The sequence below is a fragment of the Marmota monax genome, unplaced genomic scaffold (assembly GCF_021218885.2).
Source record: "Marmota monax isolate L192 unplaced genomic scaffold, Marmota_monax_Labrador192_F-V1.1 WCK01_AAM20220418_F8-fsc00018, whole genome shotgun sequence".
NCBI classification, from domain to species: domain Eukaryota; kingdom Metazoa; phylum Chordata; class Mammalia; order Rodentia; family Sciuridae; genus Marmota; species Marmota monax.
In genome coordinates, this window is record NW_026692201.1 from 20,754,378 (window position 1) to 20,770,719 (window position 16,342).

Consider the following 16,342-nt stretch of genomic DNA (forward strand, 5'->3'; position numbering starts at 1 on the left):
GAGCATTGTCAGCAAGCCACATATTCAAAGCCATATTCCCTGGCCCAGGTTTTACAAGTTCTAATAACAGTAGAAAAGCTTCTACTTTAAATTTCATCTGCCTACTCCTTTATGAATGTTTTACACATTATAGAAACAAATATGTGATTTAAAAATAGATCATCTTTTCAATAACACTGAAGGACCCTTTTTCACTGCCTTTTTAAACTCCTTTTGCAATCTGAACTTGTTAGTACTTCAAAAGAAGGTGGTATAAAGCAAGGAACTCAACCAGGAGACTGTATTGCTAACAAAGAGTAACACCTACATGGCACAATAATGCTTTGCTTTCCAAGGTTGCTTAATTTTTACTTTCTACAAGAATGTTGTTAATGACAAGCTCCTGCTGAGTCATTAAGTTGAGTTTTGCAGCAATGGTGTGGCAGCACATGAGCTCGGTATGCTGAATTAACCAGACACTAAAAGCATCTCTAAACCAAAGAGAAGAGGCTGAAAGACTTACTTTCAACAAAGGCATTATAAAGTGCAAGAATAGAAAGTGTAGCATATAAAACAAGGACTTAAAACAAACAAACAAAAACAAAAACCCAGGCTAATAAATTAACCCCTAGATAAAAGGGGTAGAGTATCACATAAAAATACTTTCAAGGAAACATTAAATTTGAATGTCACAACCTAGTTTGAAATGAAAATTAACAAAAATAAAATTGATATCTAATTTCAAAATTAGTTTAATATGGTACTTTGTTGTATAAAAGGTTAACAGTAAGTATAAAAACTTGCCATTATTTGAAACTTTCATTTGTTAATGTAATGATTATTAGATTTTTTTCCCCTCAAACTAGTCTTGTATTTGGCAAAATTTGAAAATTTAAAAAGGAGGTCTCTGGGGCAGGGGATATAGCTCAGTGGTAGAGTGCCTGCTTGGCATGTGGGAGGCCTTGGGTCCAATCCACAGTACCACACGTATACAAATAATAATAATAATAATAAATATAAAAATAAAGAAAAAAAATTTCATGAAGTGGTCTTAAACATATGAAGAAAAAAGAATCGTTCTTTTCATTCATTCCTATCTCCCAAGTTGTTTACTGGGATCATTTTCTTGCCCCAAATGCTTACATATGAATTACAGTTCAACACTTAAAATTTCTTCCTTTGGTCCTCCTCTTCTTCCTCCCCCTCCCTCTTTCTTCTCCCCCTCCCCTATTCCTCCTCCTCTTCCTCTTGCTCCTCCTTCTTCTCTGAATACTGAATCAGATTTCTACTTCTTTTGAATACCCACAATCCCTAGTGAATATTCACAATGGCACAAGTATTATGCAAAGTATTTTACATACATTTTCTCATTTATCATTATCCTACATGAGGTTTGTGTTATCTCCATTTATTTTTTAACAAATGAAAATGACACATAAAGAGTTTAACAATTTATAAAGTGAAAAAGTATTTATTAAGGAAATAGCTACAGATTCATAAGAGGTTTATAACTGGTCAATTTATCCAATTTCTTTAAAAATGGTAAACTGTATAAGACATACAGGTAATTCCATTTGTTAAAATTAGTTTGTATTATTTACATATTTTGTAATATTTAATTATTCATAAGCCCTGTGACTCTCCAAAAAATGAGTTTAGTGTATACTGTTTTTGACTCTTTTTTTTTTTTTAGAATTGTGTCTAGTGGGATTGATTTTGTATAAAAACAAATGTAGAAATCATGCTCTAATGTTTGCAAATGGAGTCTTAAGTTAACTCCAAGCTCTGTAGATTTTACTTGACCCACTAAATATTAGTTAAATGAAGAACTTAGTTATAAAATTGAGAAACCATTTTCAGAAATTGACTCAGAAGAATATTATTTCTTATTTCTAAAAGAATCACCTCCACAAAGCCTCATGTTTTCATTTTTGAATTCATTTAAAAACAATACTTTCAGAAAATAATGGCTCTTCTTCTAACAAGGACCACTTAAAACATCAAGTAGTGATTTACTCAATTTTTTTTATCTTAGTTTTCTCATTTGTAAAATGATCCTAATAATCCAAGGGTCATAAATGAAATAATGTGTTAAATTACTTTGAGTTGCTTGGGGAAAAATGCAACAATTCATGATAATAGTATCACTGAGAATATAATGCCCAATCACTTTATATACTAATACTAGACACACATTAGCTACTAACGAGGACAAATGTTCTTACAGTTACGTTAGACATTTCTAAGTACCATAAAGAGAAAGAATGTAAAATATTTCAGCCACTGCCAAGCCAGATGAGAAGTGATTATGTGTAGGTAAAACATATTAGCAAAATTCACACTGCTAATCTCCCAAGCTATATGAGAGTGTTCTTAAAGAGTACTAAATGTATAAAAATTGAGATATTTATTTGGCCCACTTCTCATCTTTATATGCATGGCAGATACTAGGGCAACACCTTCCCAGGCACAAAAATGTCCAAAATGGGAAACTTCAACACCTAGGAGACATACATTCATGCTTAGGTGAATGCTTAGGAGGGAGTTACTGAGAGGCAGAAGAGATAATTCATTGCATAAATAGGACAGGATGATCAGAAAAAGAGAAGGAGGAGGAAGAAGAGAATCAGGCATATTTTTGCAGGCATTCAGCACTAATTAATGAAAACAATCTAACACAAATTAAGTATGAAGTGCCAAGCAATGTTTAAGTGCTTTATGTTTACTTTCCCTTTTAAATCGCAAAACAAATATATAACATCAATATTAATGACCCATTTAGAAATGAGGAAACTGAAGTTTAGAGAGATCACAAAGCTAATGAATGAAACAGAATTGTTATGGAGATTTAATTGACCTTCATTCATTCAACAAATACTTTTAAGGTATGTTCTGTGTGCTAGTTATCAGTCTGAAGTACTATGAACAAGGCAAAGCATACAGGATACAATAGTAAGCTGTCCCCACTTTTCTGGAACTCACTGTGGCTGAGACACAAATTAAATACACCATTATGTCAATTAACCTTTCACTTATAACTGTGACAATAAGAAGTACACGGGTCTTCACTCAGTCAAGACAATCAGGGATAATTTCCAAGGAAGTATGGGCTGAGAGGAAAAAGAAAGGGAGGGACAGGAGGATGGAAAGAGGATAAGGTGATTCAGAGTTGTCAGGCAAATGGAAAGGAGGAAGGTTCTAGGTAGAATTTTTTTTTTCAAAGACTCTGTAGCAAGAAGGAAACGTGGAGTATGGAACAATGAAAATATTGTTAGGTATTGTAGCAATTGTCTCTTTCTTCAGGACACTTCTGCAGGGAGATTGCTGTTACAAATATGCAAATTTAGACCCAAATAGGCATGGTCCTGTGTTGGAGCATGTTAAACTGAAGGAGAGTGAATGAGATGAGCTGGATATGCTGGCCACAACTAGAGGATACAGGGCTTTATAGGTGTCTCAAGAATCAGGGTCTTTATCCTACAAGTAATGGGCAGCCACTAATGGTTTTTAGCAGGGAAGTGACATAATCAGATCTGTATTTGAATAAGACCATGCTTGCTGACTGCTGCTGTGAACTTCCAGATAAAATGGTTTATAAATATCCTTAAGCAAATCATGTCTTCTTATTATATTGTAAGGACAAATCACAATCACAGTCTTTTGCTTCTATAGCAACAGATACCTTGTTTGAGATCATTGCTACTCAAAAAGTTGCCCAGGGTTCACAGGAACAGGAACAGCATCACCTGGGAGCTTGTTGAAAATGCATAACCTCAAGCCCCACCCATGACCTACTAAATTAGAATCTACCCTTTTAACCAGATCCTCAGGTAACATGTGGCTATATTGCACTTTACAAGAAGTTTTGTTTGATATAATCCTGTCCTGCCACCATCCACAGCAGCTCCAACACTGGTTGTTTCTGGTCTAGAAAAACCCAATACAGCTCACAGATGTTTCTGGATTAGTAAATTCATCATCATTCTTAAGCAGAATTTTTGGTTGAAAAGGAATATGTAAAAACATGCAAATATGATTCTACTATTTCTGGTAAGAATGAAGAACAAATCTATTGAAAAAGAAATTAGTGAACAAAGCAGAGTCCTCTAGTGCAGATGTTGTTACTGGTTAAAGTAGACTATGACATACTATCAGTTTTAGGTGAGCTATGAATACCAAGTAGGAGTATATTCTCACTTCAGGTCACCTCCTTTAAGATGGTAATAAAATGGCACTTTGGTCATGCCTATAAAATGGTATACACATACACACACCACCATCACCATGTACAACAAAACACCAAGCTTCTGCCATAATATGTCTCATATTACCTAAAAGATCAAGAAAACATGACGATAAGAGAATTTGATTAATTCATTCATTTTAAGTCAACCATGGGTTGGTAATAGTAATAGTCCATTAGCTAAAAATTTCTTTGTATTTGTTTCTTGATTATCTTTAGGCACTTTGTGACAGGTTAAAAAATACAAAACACTCTATCAAAATTATCCATTGATGAGGTTCCTGATTGATTCCATGGATTTTGCAACACTGCTATTTGGTAAATATTCTGCAATTCTGTTGGAGGCCATGTGGTATAGACTGGAAACATAGCTTTGGGAAGCAATCTGGCTGGGTGCAATCCTGCTTTGCCATTTACTAGGTTTGTAACTTGGATTTCACCATGTCTCACTTTACTCATCTGTTAATGGAGATAAATGTACTTACTACCCAGAGGTTGTAGGAGGCTTCAGTGAGTAAACACATTTAAAGCATTTAAAAACATTGTCTGCAACATATTAAGTACTATGTATTTGCTAATTTGTAGTTGTTATATTATACCTGAATATCAACAGAAAGCCAAGAAGTTTCACTGTGAATCATTTTTCGGCCAATAGGCAAAGGAAAGCATGTTATTAATACTTCCTTCAAATATCACTAGCAGAAAAGGTCACCTGCTAAAAACTGGGAAATTGCCACATATTAATTCCTTTGATGCCACATGTAAGAAATCTATAAGGCCATGTGGCCTCAGCAAGGTAATTAACAAAATGGTTCCCCCTGTATCTCTAGTGCTCAGGATCACTGAACAACAGCCCCACCGAACATCCCAACAGTTTTTATTTTGAGACAGAGTTTCATGAAGTTGCTAAGGCTGGCCTCAAACTTGTGATCCTCCTCCCTCAGCTTCCTGAGTTGGTGGGATTGCAGGCTGTGCCATCACACCTGGATATTTTTAGTCATTAATCCAAAATAAGGCCTTATAATTTAAAAATCCTCTATAAACATTTGTATTTCAGAGTTTTCCCCACTTGGATTCAAGATAGTTAATGTAAAAACAACAAACATCACTGTATCATGCTATCCAAACTGAACCAAAAGAGTGTTATTTTAAACCACCTCCATTGAAATTGTTTCATTTTTATCAAGTTTTAACAATGTAATCATTGCCTCAAAATGCTAACTATTTTAGTACGAGAGAAATTATTACCCATAGCAAAAACATGATTCTACTTCTTTGAAGCTTGCAGTCTATGATGCATATATTACAAATTGAAATTTTACCATTTATTTGTTTAATTTTGCTATTTTCTAATTCCCAGGGAGGGTGGTCATTTCCCTACATATTCAGCTGATTAAAAAAAAAGAAATTCTGATAAATCATTTTCACAGAACAAAAGCAAAAGCCAAAGACATCACTCTCATTATGCAATAGTTTTAATCTTACATTATATGGTTATTTATCAAGAAAAAATCTATACCTAATGGGATTCAATAATTGACCATCAAATAAAGAGAATTGTTTTAAAATATGTATAATAAAAACATGTACTTACTATCTCTGTACTCTTAATTCCTGAGGCAATTTAATGCAAAGCTAAATTTTATCAGTTAGACCAAAAAAGCATTATTTATAAGAAAAACTTCCTCATAAGAACCTGGTGATTATGTTTGCTTAAAATACTTAATTCAGAGTATTTTACTCCAAAATTTTACTTTCCTAAAAATGACTAAACTTCTAAGTTACCAAACAGAGTTCTGAAATTCTGAGACTTTTAATCAAATGAAAAGAAAATTCTTGCAAAAAAATACTAGAAATTAATTAATTTTAATGTACATAATAATTTCTATCTTATTATAGTTAATAAGATTCCATGGGTAGCTTGTTTCTAACTTAAAGTGACAGGAATATTATTGGAACTTAACACGTTGGTCAATAAATTGATTAGTAAATTCTGTCACTTCATCTTCATGTTATTTGAAGTAGCTAGTGAAATTCAATGTCACATCACCCATGTAACCTAATAGCCTTTGTAAAAAGTGATGGGTATTTGACTAGGTTAAGTAAATATAGTATTGTAATTCAAAAGAAGCACAACTGAAGGTGTACAATATGGTACCTTTGATAACTATAACTCTGTTCAAAACTGCATCATAGTAAACATACCAGAAGGCAGATATTACATATTTGACAAGTAAATATGGGATTCATTTGTAAGAAAACATAGTTAAATATTTGTAATTTTTCATCCTTAGTGGCTGTATCAATACAGTGAAAAGGTTTGATCTCAATTGATTTTCCTGTCTGTTCTAGATAACTCTGTTATAAAGAAGACCATTTCTCTTAAAGGATTATGCCTGTGAGTTTCAATGACTGTATCAGAGGAACTGTCTCAGTCATGTAAGATACTATCCATGTCATGCAGCCACTTTTCCTGAAAGCTCAGAGGATAAAATCTTCAGATGCTCCAGTTCCTGATGTAAAACAGTACAGTATTTGCATTTAACCTATGCATATCCTCCCATATACTTTAAATCATCACTAGATTACTTATAATGCCTAGTACAATGTAAATGTATATAAATAGTTGTTAGTCTTTATTGTTTAAGGGACAAGAAAAAAGTATGTACATGTTCAGTACACATAAAACTTTTTTTTTTCTGAATACTTTGTGATTGTTGAATCTACGGATATGGAACCTATAGATACAGAAGGCCAATTTTATTTATTCTAAACTCCAATGTTCTTTGTTTTTTTTTTTTTTTTTGTACCAGAAATTGAACCCAGGGCTGCTTAACCACTGAGTCACATCCCCAGACCTTTTAATATTTTATTTTGAGGTAGAGTCTCACTAAATTGCTTAGGGCTTCACTAAGTTGCTGAGGCTGGCTTTGAACTTGCAGTACTCCTGCCTCAGCCTCATGAGCCGCTGAGATTACAGGTGTGTACCTCCGTGCTCAACTAAAACTTCGATGTTCTTATTTTTAACATGAAGATAACAATAGTATAAATTTTATAGGCTTATAAGATCAAATTAGATGACAATGTAAAGGGCCCACACCCTGCCTATCACCAAATATGTACATAAAATGCTATTATTTGAGAAAGAATTTTTCCTAGTGCCACTTTCCCCTTAGGAGACTGGAGTTGCAACTTGAAGCTAAGGAAAGTACTTTCAGGTGAAACTTTCACTTTTTTCCTTTTAAAATATTTATTTATTTTAAATATTTGAGGCCCAAACAATATTGCTTCAGGACTAAAGGAAAAAATAAAATTCAGTATTTGGAAGAGAAATAACCTCTGCACCTCTGCTTCAGCACAGTGAGGCCTGGGGAGTTCTGGTGAACTATGGCACCACATGGTTTTATGGTTTTGAAAGCACCAGGGAAGAAGCAGTATTCTCACAAGAGGTGCCTCTCCCAAATGACTTTTGAGAAACTGGATGTGAAGGTGGATGGGTGAGAAGCATTTGGGGAACTGGTCCTGAGCAGATATGAGAAGTCAAAGATTACCGGAAATGACTAGAGCAATTTGGACAGGGGATTGCTGTGAAGCTCAGTTTCATACCAAGAGGATGACCTGGAGATGTTTGCCTCATTCATACACAAATATAGCAATAGCAGGCAGAGAATGCTAAGGACAGATGAACTAGACAAGGTTGGGGATGCTGTGAAGTTCAAGGGAGAAAGAAATCAGCATGAGGAGAATATTCAGAGACCTGGAACACAAAAGAAATCAGCATGAGGAGAGTATTCTGGCCCTTGAAAAATGGCAGAGACCAAGTTTCCTGAGGAACAGATTTTAAGTGGGAAAAACAGGTGAGCACAGGTGATGAGGAAATACATGCATGGGGCTTCAGCAACAATGACTGGAAAAGGGCTGAGTGGGTGGGTAGTGCGTGAAAGGGAGAACTGGAAGAAAAGGCTAGGAAAATAGTCTGGGCTCATATTTCAATGGCTTCAGGATCTGGATTCAATCCTTCCGGTGATGAGGAATAAGAGAAAAAAAGATTTTGATTAAGGAAACCTCTAGTGAAACTAGTTATTCATAAGACTAATCTGGATTTACATGTGGTACAGAATAGGAGAAATGCACAGGGTATGTGAACATGGTTAGAAGACTTCATATATGAGAGGAAGCACAATGGAATATAATACTGGCACAACATTACTTGCCATTTTCTAAAATAGCATCTATAGGGAAAAAAGGAAATCTAGTTAAGTGTAGTCTTTTATTACACCTCAATTTCCATTGGAGAAATTATTTATTTCTCCATGTGCCAATGGATATGGCAGTAAGCCATAGCTTGCTTATTCATAAATTGCATAAGCACACTTTAAGATACACTAAAATTTCCAGTATTGCTTTAATGAAATCCCTCTTTATCTCTTTATTTATTATCTAATTCATGCATGTGCTTTAAAAAATATAACAGTGTTCTTCCAATATCCTTAGGCATCTCAATCCCTGATTATTGAAGTACTTCTATATAATGGTAGTTGTGATAGAAGAGTGTCATATAAAAATATTGTTTCCCCTCATTCAGAGTCCCTGAAAAAAATAATTCTTATATAGATTGGTAAATCAATTCAATAGTTTGCCTGCTGCTAATCCCTGTCGATATATGCAGTTGGTTCACATTCTTCTGCCAAAATTTCAGTAGGGAAAAAAGTTTCATTCAAGCAATGAGTGGGTTTTTGAGGACATTCTTGTAACTACAAATACTCACTTGAGCTCTGCAACAAGATTCTTGGTAAAAGACCGTCATTACTCAGTAGGGTTTCCAGAAGCAGGTTCCAGTTACAACCTGGCTGGGATAAGAGCAGTTTCAATTGACCCTCCGCTTTCAGTCCTCCAGCTGATGGAGTCCTTTCAAAATGCAAGATAAAGATGGAGTAATGAAGTTAATTTATCTATGAAATTAATAGCCTTAAAGTACAGATGTAATGCTAACTCCTTTAAATGTCAATTCCTCCCAGATTAGTCTGAAAATGCTTTCATGCTTACTTACTTTCGGGTTGCTCAGGGAAGGAATTACATTTAATCTCAACTAGCTAAAAGCAAATTAACATTTGGTAGCTTGCCAAATTTCAAACTGATACAAAATAACCATGCCTACATTTCACAGAACCATGTCTATTTTTGTTTCATGGAGAGAAGAAATTATTTATGCGCTTATTCTAAATGCATTAATTCATTCACTCAACAAATACACAATGAATGCCTACTATGTGCTATTAATTAACTCCTTTTGTTATTCACGGAAAGAAGTTCCAGTGGGATTTTGCTACATTGTGATGTACTATGTGCTATGATGACTGATGAAACTAAAGGAATCAAAGCATCTGTCAAGTGTCAACCATAATATAATTATGTAATATGTAAAATCTTAAATCAACATGCAATCAGCAGAACTGCTACTAATAGTAACATTACTATCTACTTGGATAATAATTTCATCAAAGAGAAATACTTCTAAGGTAAATAAGCTTCTTTTTGCAAAATTATCATCAGTGTTGAATAGAAAATTGAAAACAGGTCCCTCACATCCCCATCAATGTATTGACAGGAGATCAGAAAGTAAAGTAGAAATTGGAAACTGACAATACAATTCACTTTTATCTTAAAATATTTCAAAATTTAGATCATATGAAGGTCACAACATGGGAAATTAACTTGCAACAACAACCACCACAAAGCAGGCAATAGTCAAACACTCTAGTTGGGCCACATTGATTATGAGAACAGTGTGCCATTTGGAAGGAAAAGTGTGTTTGAGGAATGCAGAATTGTGAATGAGAGGACTGGATGCTCCAGACTGAAAAGGTATAACTAAGAGAGACAATTTGTGGTATTAACATTAGGGGATGCTGTTGACTGAGTGGTGAGCCATCCAGTTATCAACACAGTCAAGACTTCTGGTTTTCTAAGCTTGGGCCCCAGACCAGAAGCATTAGGGTCACCTGAGGACTTGTTTAAAATGCAAATTCTCAAGCCTTATTCCACTAGAAATTTGGGAGGTAGGTCCGCAAAATCTATTTTAATAAGCTCTCCCTAAGAGAAGCAGATACATGTTAAAGTTTAGGAACCATTGTAGTAGGCAGTGCATTTGGGGACACAGGTAGTAGAAACAGAATGAGTTAGCATCATCTGCTGTCTCCAGGTCTTTGTGCCCATGCAGGTCAGCCTTGGCTGCTACTTGCAATGGACTGAGTGTTTATGTTGTCCCCAAATTCAAACCCCAACCCCAATAAGATGACATCTTGAGATGAGATTCTTGGATATAATTGGTTCATGAGGGTAGAATCTTCATGAACGAGATTAATATCGCTATAGAAGAGGCCAAAGAACTTCCTTGCCCTTTTCTACCATGAAGATATCAGAAGTTGGCTGTTGAAAGAAGGTCCTCACCAGAATGTGACCGTGCTGATAACCTAATGTTGAACTTACAGGCTTTATAACTATGAGAAATAAATGTCTCTTGCTTAAGTTATCAGAAATATGGTCTGTTTTTTATAACGGCCTGAGCTAAGACACCATTCACTCAATGAATTTTCTATGACCCTGAATCTTTATCTTAATCTTACCCAATCTTGAATTTGCAACAACAACAACAACAACAACAACAAAAATTCCCACTTTTTTCCCCTGAGAAGTCTTGACTAAAATTTTCTCTTCACAGTGGTCTCACTCTGAATTAAAACACTTATGACAAGCATACATATTTTAGCACTTGATTATTTCTTCAAAACTTTATTTCACTATCCATATTCAAGTCTCTGAAGATATTCATTTTATATACCTTAAAGCTCCCAAACTCAGCATATTTAAACTCTCTATAAACATTAGCTGATTGACTTGTCTGCTCCTAAATGAGTAGGCAAAGTTTTAAGAAAAAAAATAATGCTTTGCTAAAAGTATGAATTAAACAAAATCAAGAGAATTTGAGGATATAAAATGGAGAAGTTTGAAAGTACCTCTTCCTTTGCTTGGCTTTGCATTTGGAACAATTCATACCTTATGACCCACAAAATTTTTCAGCCTGTGCTTAAAATTTGGACAGACTCAGATTCTATATGAAGCTCTGATAACATAACTGGAAGCGGGCAAACTGCTCAGGCACTTGGTAGGCTGTGTTAGCTAGGGAAAGTCCTGCCCTGGCTGGGTAGTGAAGAGAGAAGAGGGAAGTTACTTAACCCTCAGGCTGGAGGAATCAAGTCCACTAGTTCTGAGCATCCCAGGAGTTCTGATTAACTGTCCCAGAGAGTTCTGGTGTTTGGAGAAGTTCCAAATGTGGTACCAAGAGATACAATACTCTTCCTGACTTCCATCATAAACCATAAATGCTGACTTAGAGAAGCTCCGCTGAGGGATAGTGGAGGAAAAACTGTTGGTAGTAAGTTATGTATTTAAATCAACTTTGTTTTTTAATGTTTCCTATCAATATGTTGTGCTCAAATTGAGAGCTGACTTAAGGATAGAACTGAAAAACCCCAGTTTGGCTGGAGTGAAGAGAAGAGGATTTTGGAGAAACAGTTTGAAGAAGGAGGCTGGAACTGGATCATGGAGGTCCTCCTCATATACCAAGGTGGGGATTTTGAATCTACTGAAGAGTTTAAGGTAGACAAATTTCCTGATCTGTTTGCAGTATGGAGAAGGGATGGAGGTGGTTAGTGTTTTTACTCAGTCATATAACAAAACAAAATAGTTTGAATGTCATTTCTTTCCACTGTAACTGCATACCTGGTTATAAATAAAATCTCTCATTTACCAGATGGAAAGCTGTTTGTTGAAACATACCTCAGTTCTTGGATCTTTCAACTTATCACAATTTTGAAATGTACAGTAGAATGACTCACTATGAGGAAAAATAAAATAGTACAAACATTCCTAAATCACCAAGCTCTGAGTAATAAAATGCATTGAGGAGTCTGTTTGGGGCATATGGAGAAGCATATGTTCCCTCATCCTTTGAGCTGGTGGATCTGTGAAAGTGAAATTAGCCTTAAAAAAATGACAGGGAAATTTTAGATATATGTATATATGTATGTATCAAATATGTACATGTTGAATTCCATTATGATACAAAGAAGAGAACAAAACTGTATTAGTTCAACAGAACTCATATATCTCATATTGAAAGACAAAACAAATTTATGACTATGTTGAATTAACCCATTATGTCCCATCATTCCACTTACAGAAGACCTAAAAAACTTAAATTGCACCATTTATAGTAGCTCTGAAATAAATATTTATGTTTTTAGAATTCTGATCTTTTGAGAAAAGTAATAGATAAATGATTATGATAATATTAACATTATTAATGGTATCATTAACAGTATTAATGATACTAAATCATATAATAAGCTGTAGATTATGATTTCCAATCTTTTTTAATGCACCTATTTCAATTTCATTAAAATATTCACAGAATTGAAAACTTGGGACTTAATGAGTTAAGATTATACTCTAAAAATTGCTATATTTCTGGGGCTTGGATTGGCCTAAATTTTTTTTCAACTACCTATAGTAATGGAGTTCAACCATCACTGGTTTATGAAAATAACAAATTATTGTAAAAATGTTAGCTGTATTCGGGTATATTTATATAAATTAATCAAGTAGTTTGTTTATAATTTTAAAAAATTTTGGTTTGTGTTTATACTGAAATAGAAAACTTTTTTTAAAAAGTCTCTTCTATATCAGCACATACAGTCCTAACTTTCAGCTTGACTGTTAAAGCCCAGCCTGAAAGAAGGCTCTGAAGCAGGTTTGAACTGTGAGCAGTTTTACTGCTCAAGCTTTATGACCATGGGATTCATTTATCCTACCGTATATGTATCACAAAGAAGTTACAAGATTAGCAAAACATTAGAATGTACTTCTAAAAGCACAATGTGGGATAATATACAGTGGTGGTGGAGCACTATTCTTCTAGATTTGACATTTACTTTGAACTAACAAATTGCTGGCTTCAAAAGATAAACTATAGAGGTCTGGGAACCAAGGGGTGAAAGTAGTAAGGACCCCTCTTACTAAAGCTCTTGATGATTCTCTTGAAATTTGGTCTTTATTCCCCTAATCGCCAGAAGCTCTGTGCAAGTGGAGGCCCTGGTTTCCATGGTGGGGTAGGGTATATACACCTCTAACAGAAGACCATTTAGGATTCCACTAAACCTAAAATCATAGTTGCCATGAAGTTATCTTTGGTTCCTCCTGTCAGAAGTCTATCAGGCAAAGAAAGAAATCACTCTATTGGCAAGGGCTATTAAACCTAGTTATCATGAAGAGCTAGGGTTGTTGCTGCATAAGACAAGCAGGGAGAAGTATCTGTAACTGAAGGGATTCCTCAGGGCATCTCTTGATGCTCTCAGGTTTGTTAATGACCATATGTAGGAGAAAGCAATAACTGCCATTCTATTCCAAAAGAATGGAAACTAATGAGTTCACCCCCTGGAGGATGACGATCATAATGACTGCCCTGGGCAAGCAGCATAAGTCAGCAGATATGATGGTCAATAGTGAAGGGAAGATGGGAGAGTTGTAGAAGAATATAATGATGAATATTATTTCAGACTCAGAAATAACTGCCACAGAGAGTACTCTACCTTGTCCTACCAACTCTTTCCTAATTAAATTTTTCTTAGAAAGAAAGAAAGCCACCTTGAAGAATCAATAATAGGCCTCTGAGAACACGAGAAAGAAGTAGATCTCAGTAGTGCAAGGGGGGACCACAGCAGATGTCCATGACCGTACATCCTTTTGCCCTTACCTCACAGATCACACTGGCCTGAACAAAGGAGCAAAGATGCTTTCAGTCTATGTTTCTTTCCAGCAAGACAGGCTGTTAGTGCCCTCAATCAATGACCAATGGGAGCTGGTACATCAATACCTCAACATCCTTGTTCCTTTGGTAGGATAACTCTGAACTGCATATTTCATACTGGTTCTCAGAATTCCCCAGATGCTTCAAGTTCCAGTCATTCCTTTGATAGTTGGTTTGATTATACAAATCTTTCTTTTCTTCACTTATTCATTCCCCTTAAAGTGTCGTCACATAGAAAATAAACTATATTCACTTGAATCTTTGTCACAGGGTATATATCTTGAAAAAATTCTAACTTGGAAATGCACAAAAGTACTTAGTGTTCATTTCAACCTAATCCTTGTTTCAGGAATCTTAAGATATTAGTCCAAGGCCATTTAGCTAATAATGTAGCTGGTGGACTGTGAACCCAGGTGTCTCTGACTTCAGAATCTATGTTCAGGCTAGGGGTGTAGCTCAGTGGCAGAGTGCTTGCTTAGCTTGTGTGAGGCACTGGTTTCAATCCTCAGCACCACACAAAATAAATAAAGTAATTAAATAAAGGCATGCTGTCCCTCTACAACTATAAAAATATTAAAAACACAAATACAAAACCCATGTTCTTTCCATTACTCTATTTTTTCCCCTATTCAACCTGAAGGATATTTGGTGAATAAGTTGCATTTTCTGAGGAAGTTTGGCTCTTTTGAACCTCCTGATAGAAGATACTGTGTTTTTGACCAAAATCAAGTTTATGATTTCAGAGCTGATTCCCAAATTAGAGCTATGTTACTGATCTCAACCAGATGATTCTTGTCATGGATTACTAAGACAAATTTATATCAGAGACTATAAATTACATGACTCAAAGGACAAAGGTAATGGCATAACAAAAAAGAAACTGAGGGTAAAAGCCTTAACAGGGAAAAACAAAAGTGGAAAACTTCTCATATTATGGCACTCTCTTGATCTCCCATAACTTATCCTTCAAAATCATTCTAAGAAAAAAAATAAGCAATTTGTCATCTTTTTTCTAAGAAGATAATTTTAGTACCTGATAGAAAAGTTGAGGGAAAAAACTCAAAATATTTTCTTTATCACTTTAACCACAAGTGTGAAAATGATATGTAGTTTTAGCATTGAAAATATTTGCATATATTTTAATCTCTATATTGAGTACAGCCAAGTCTCTATAATCTTTAATTATTATAAGTAGAAATTAAGTAGAATATATCTATATACATATACATATATGTATGTATATGAGGTAGGATGTATATATATTAGGACACACACACACACACACACACACACACACGAGGGTTTTTTTTTTTTTTTTTTTGCCTTAATTTTTAAAATAGCTTTGGTCACTAATGTAGTCAACATTCTCATTTCTTCAATGTTGGCTATATCTATACTTATGTGGTGTACAATGTAAAAGGTAGTTGTTCAACCCAAGAAGACTTATGCTGATTTCCTGATTTTTAGCAAACCAATCTTTTTCTTGGGATGATCCTATTTTCTAAAATATCCCCCAAAGATAGTATTTAAAATTCACAGAGCCATACTTTGATGTTACACTAGTTAGCATATTCTATTTCTAAAAATATATATCATCTAATTTTAATTTTAAAAATAATAAAACATTTCAGCTTCCAGTTTGGGGCTCTCTCCAATGTCCCAATCTAGCACTGAGTCACTAAGGCACTGGATCACCCAGCCTTCCCTCTTGAGAAGCAGAGGTTATCTTCTGGAGCTGTTGACTATTATCAGTCTCTGTCCACCAGATAATATCCTGTTATAGGGAATTCAAAAAAGGTCTCCCAAGCATCACACTTCTGATAAGTACAGAGAGCCAGGGAGAAAGCAGCTCAATATTCTTTCCATTTTATCACACTTGTAGTAATTCCTTTCAACATGCTTAGATAATTGATAAAATCTTCCACTTTGTGAAACACACAACTCTTTATTAACCCAGCAGTCATGAAGGATTGTTTAGTAAGTACTTATATGATAAGTGCCTCAGAGGCTCTTTAACTCATTTAATTCTCATGACCCTCTCAGAAGAACATGCTTCAAGATGGAGGAAGAAGACAACGGTATTGCATGCTACTTGCAAGTAGGTCAATAAAGATTGTATTGCATTTATGTTTCAACTTCCTCACCAAAATTTAAACTAAAACTGAAACCCACATAGTGTAATTCACTTTGCAAGATCATAAAATTAACAACTATGTAAGTCACATCTGTCCAATGGGAACACTTATTTTTAT

General features: G+C 34.9%; 1 protein-coding gene across 3 annotated transcripts in view; it reads right to left on the reverse strand.

The window, feature by feature from the left end:
* The window catches only part of Kiaa0825 (KIAA0825 ortholog), a 372,465-nt gene that overhangs the window by 226,031 nt on the left and 130,092 nt on the right, over window positions 1-16,342 (reverse strand). For all 3 annotated transcript variants that reach the window (XM_046428642.2, XM_058574629.1, XM_058574633.1), the window contains exon 13: window positions 8,991-9,130. In XM_046428642.2, the coding sequence (XP_046284598.1) occupies window positions 8,991-9,130 (140 nt within the window). The remainder of the gene's footprint in view (window positions 1-8,990; window positions 9,131-16,342) is intronic.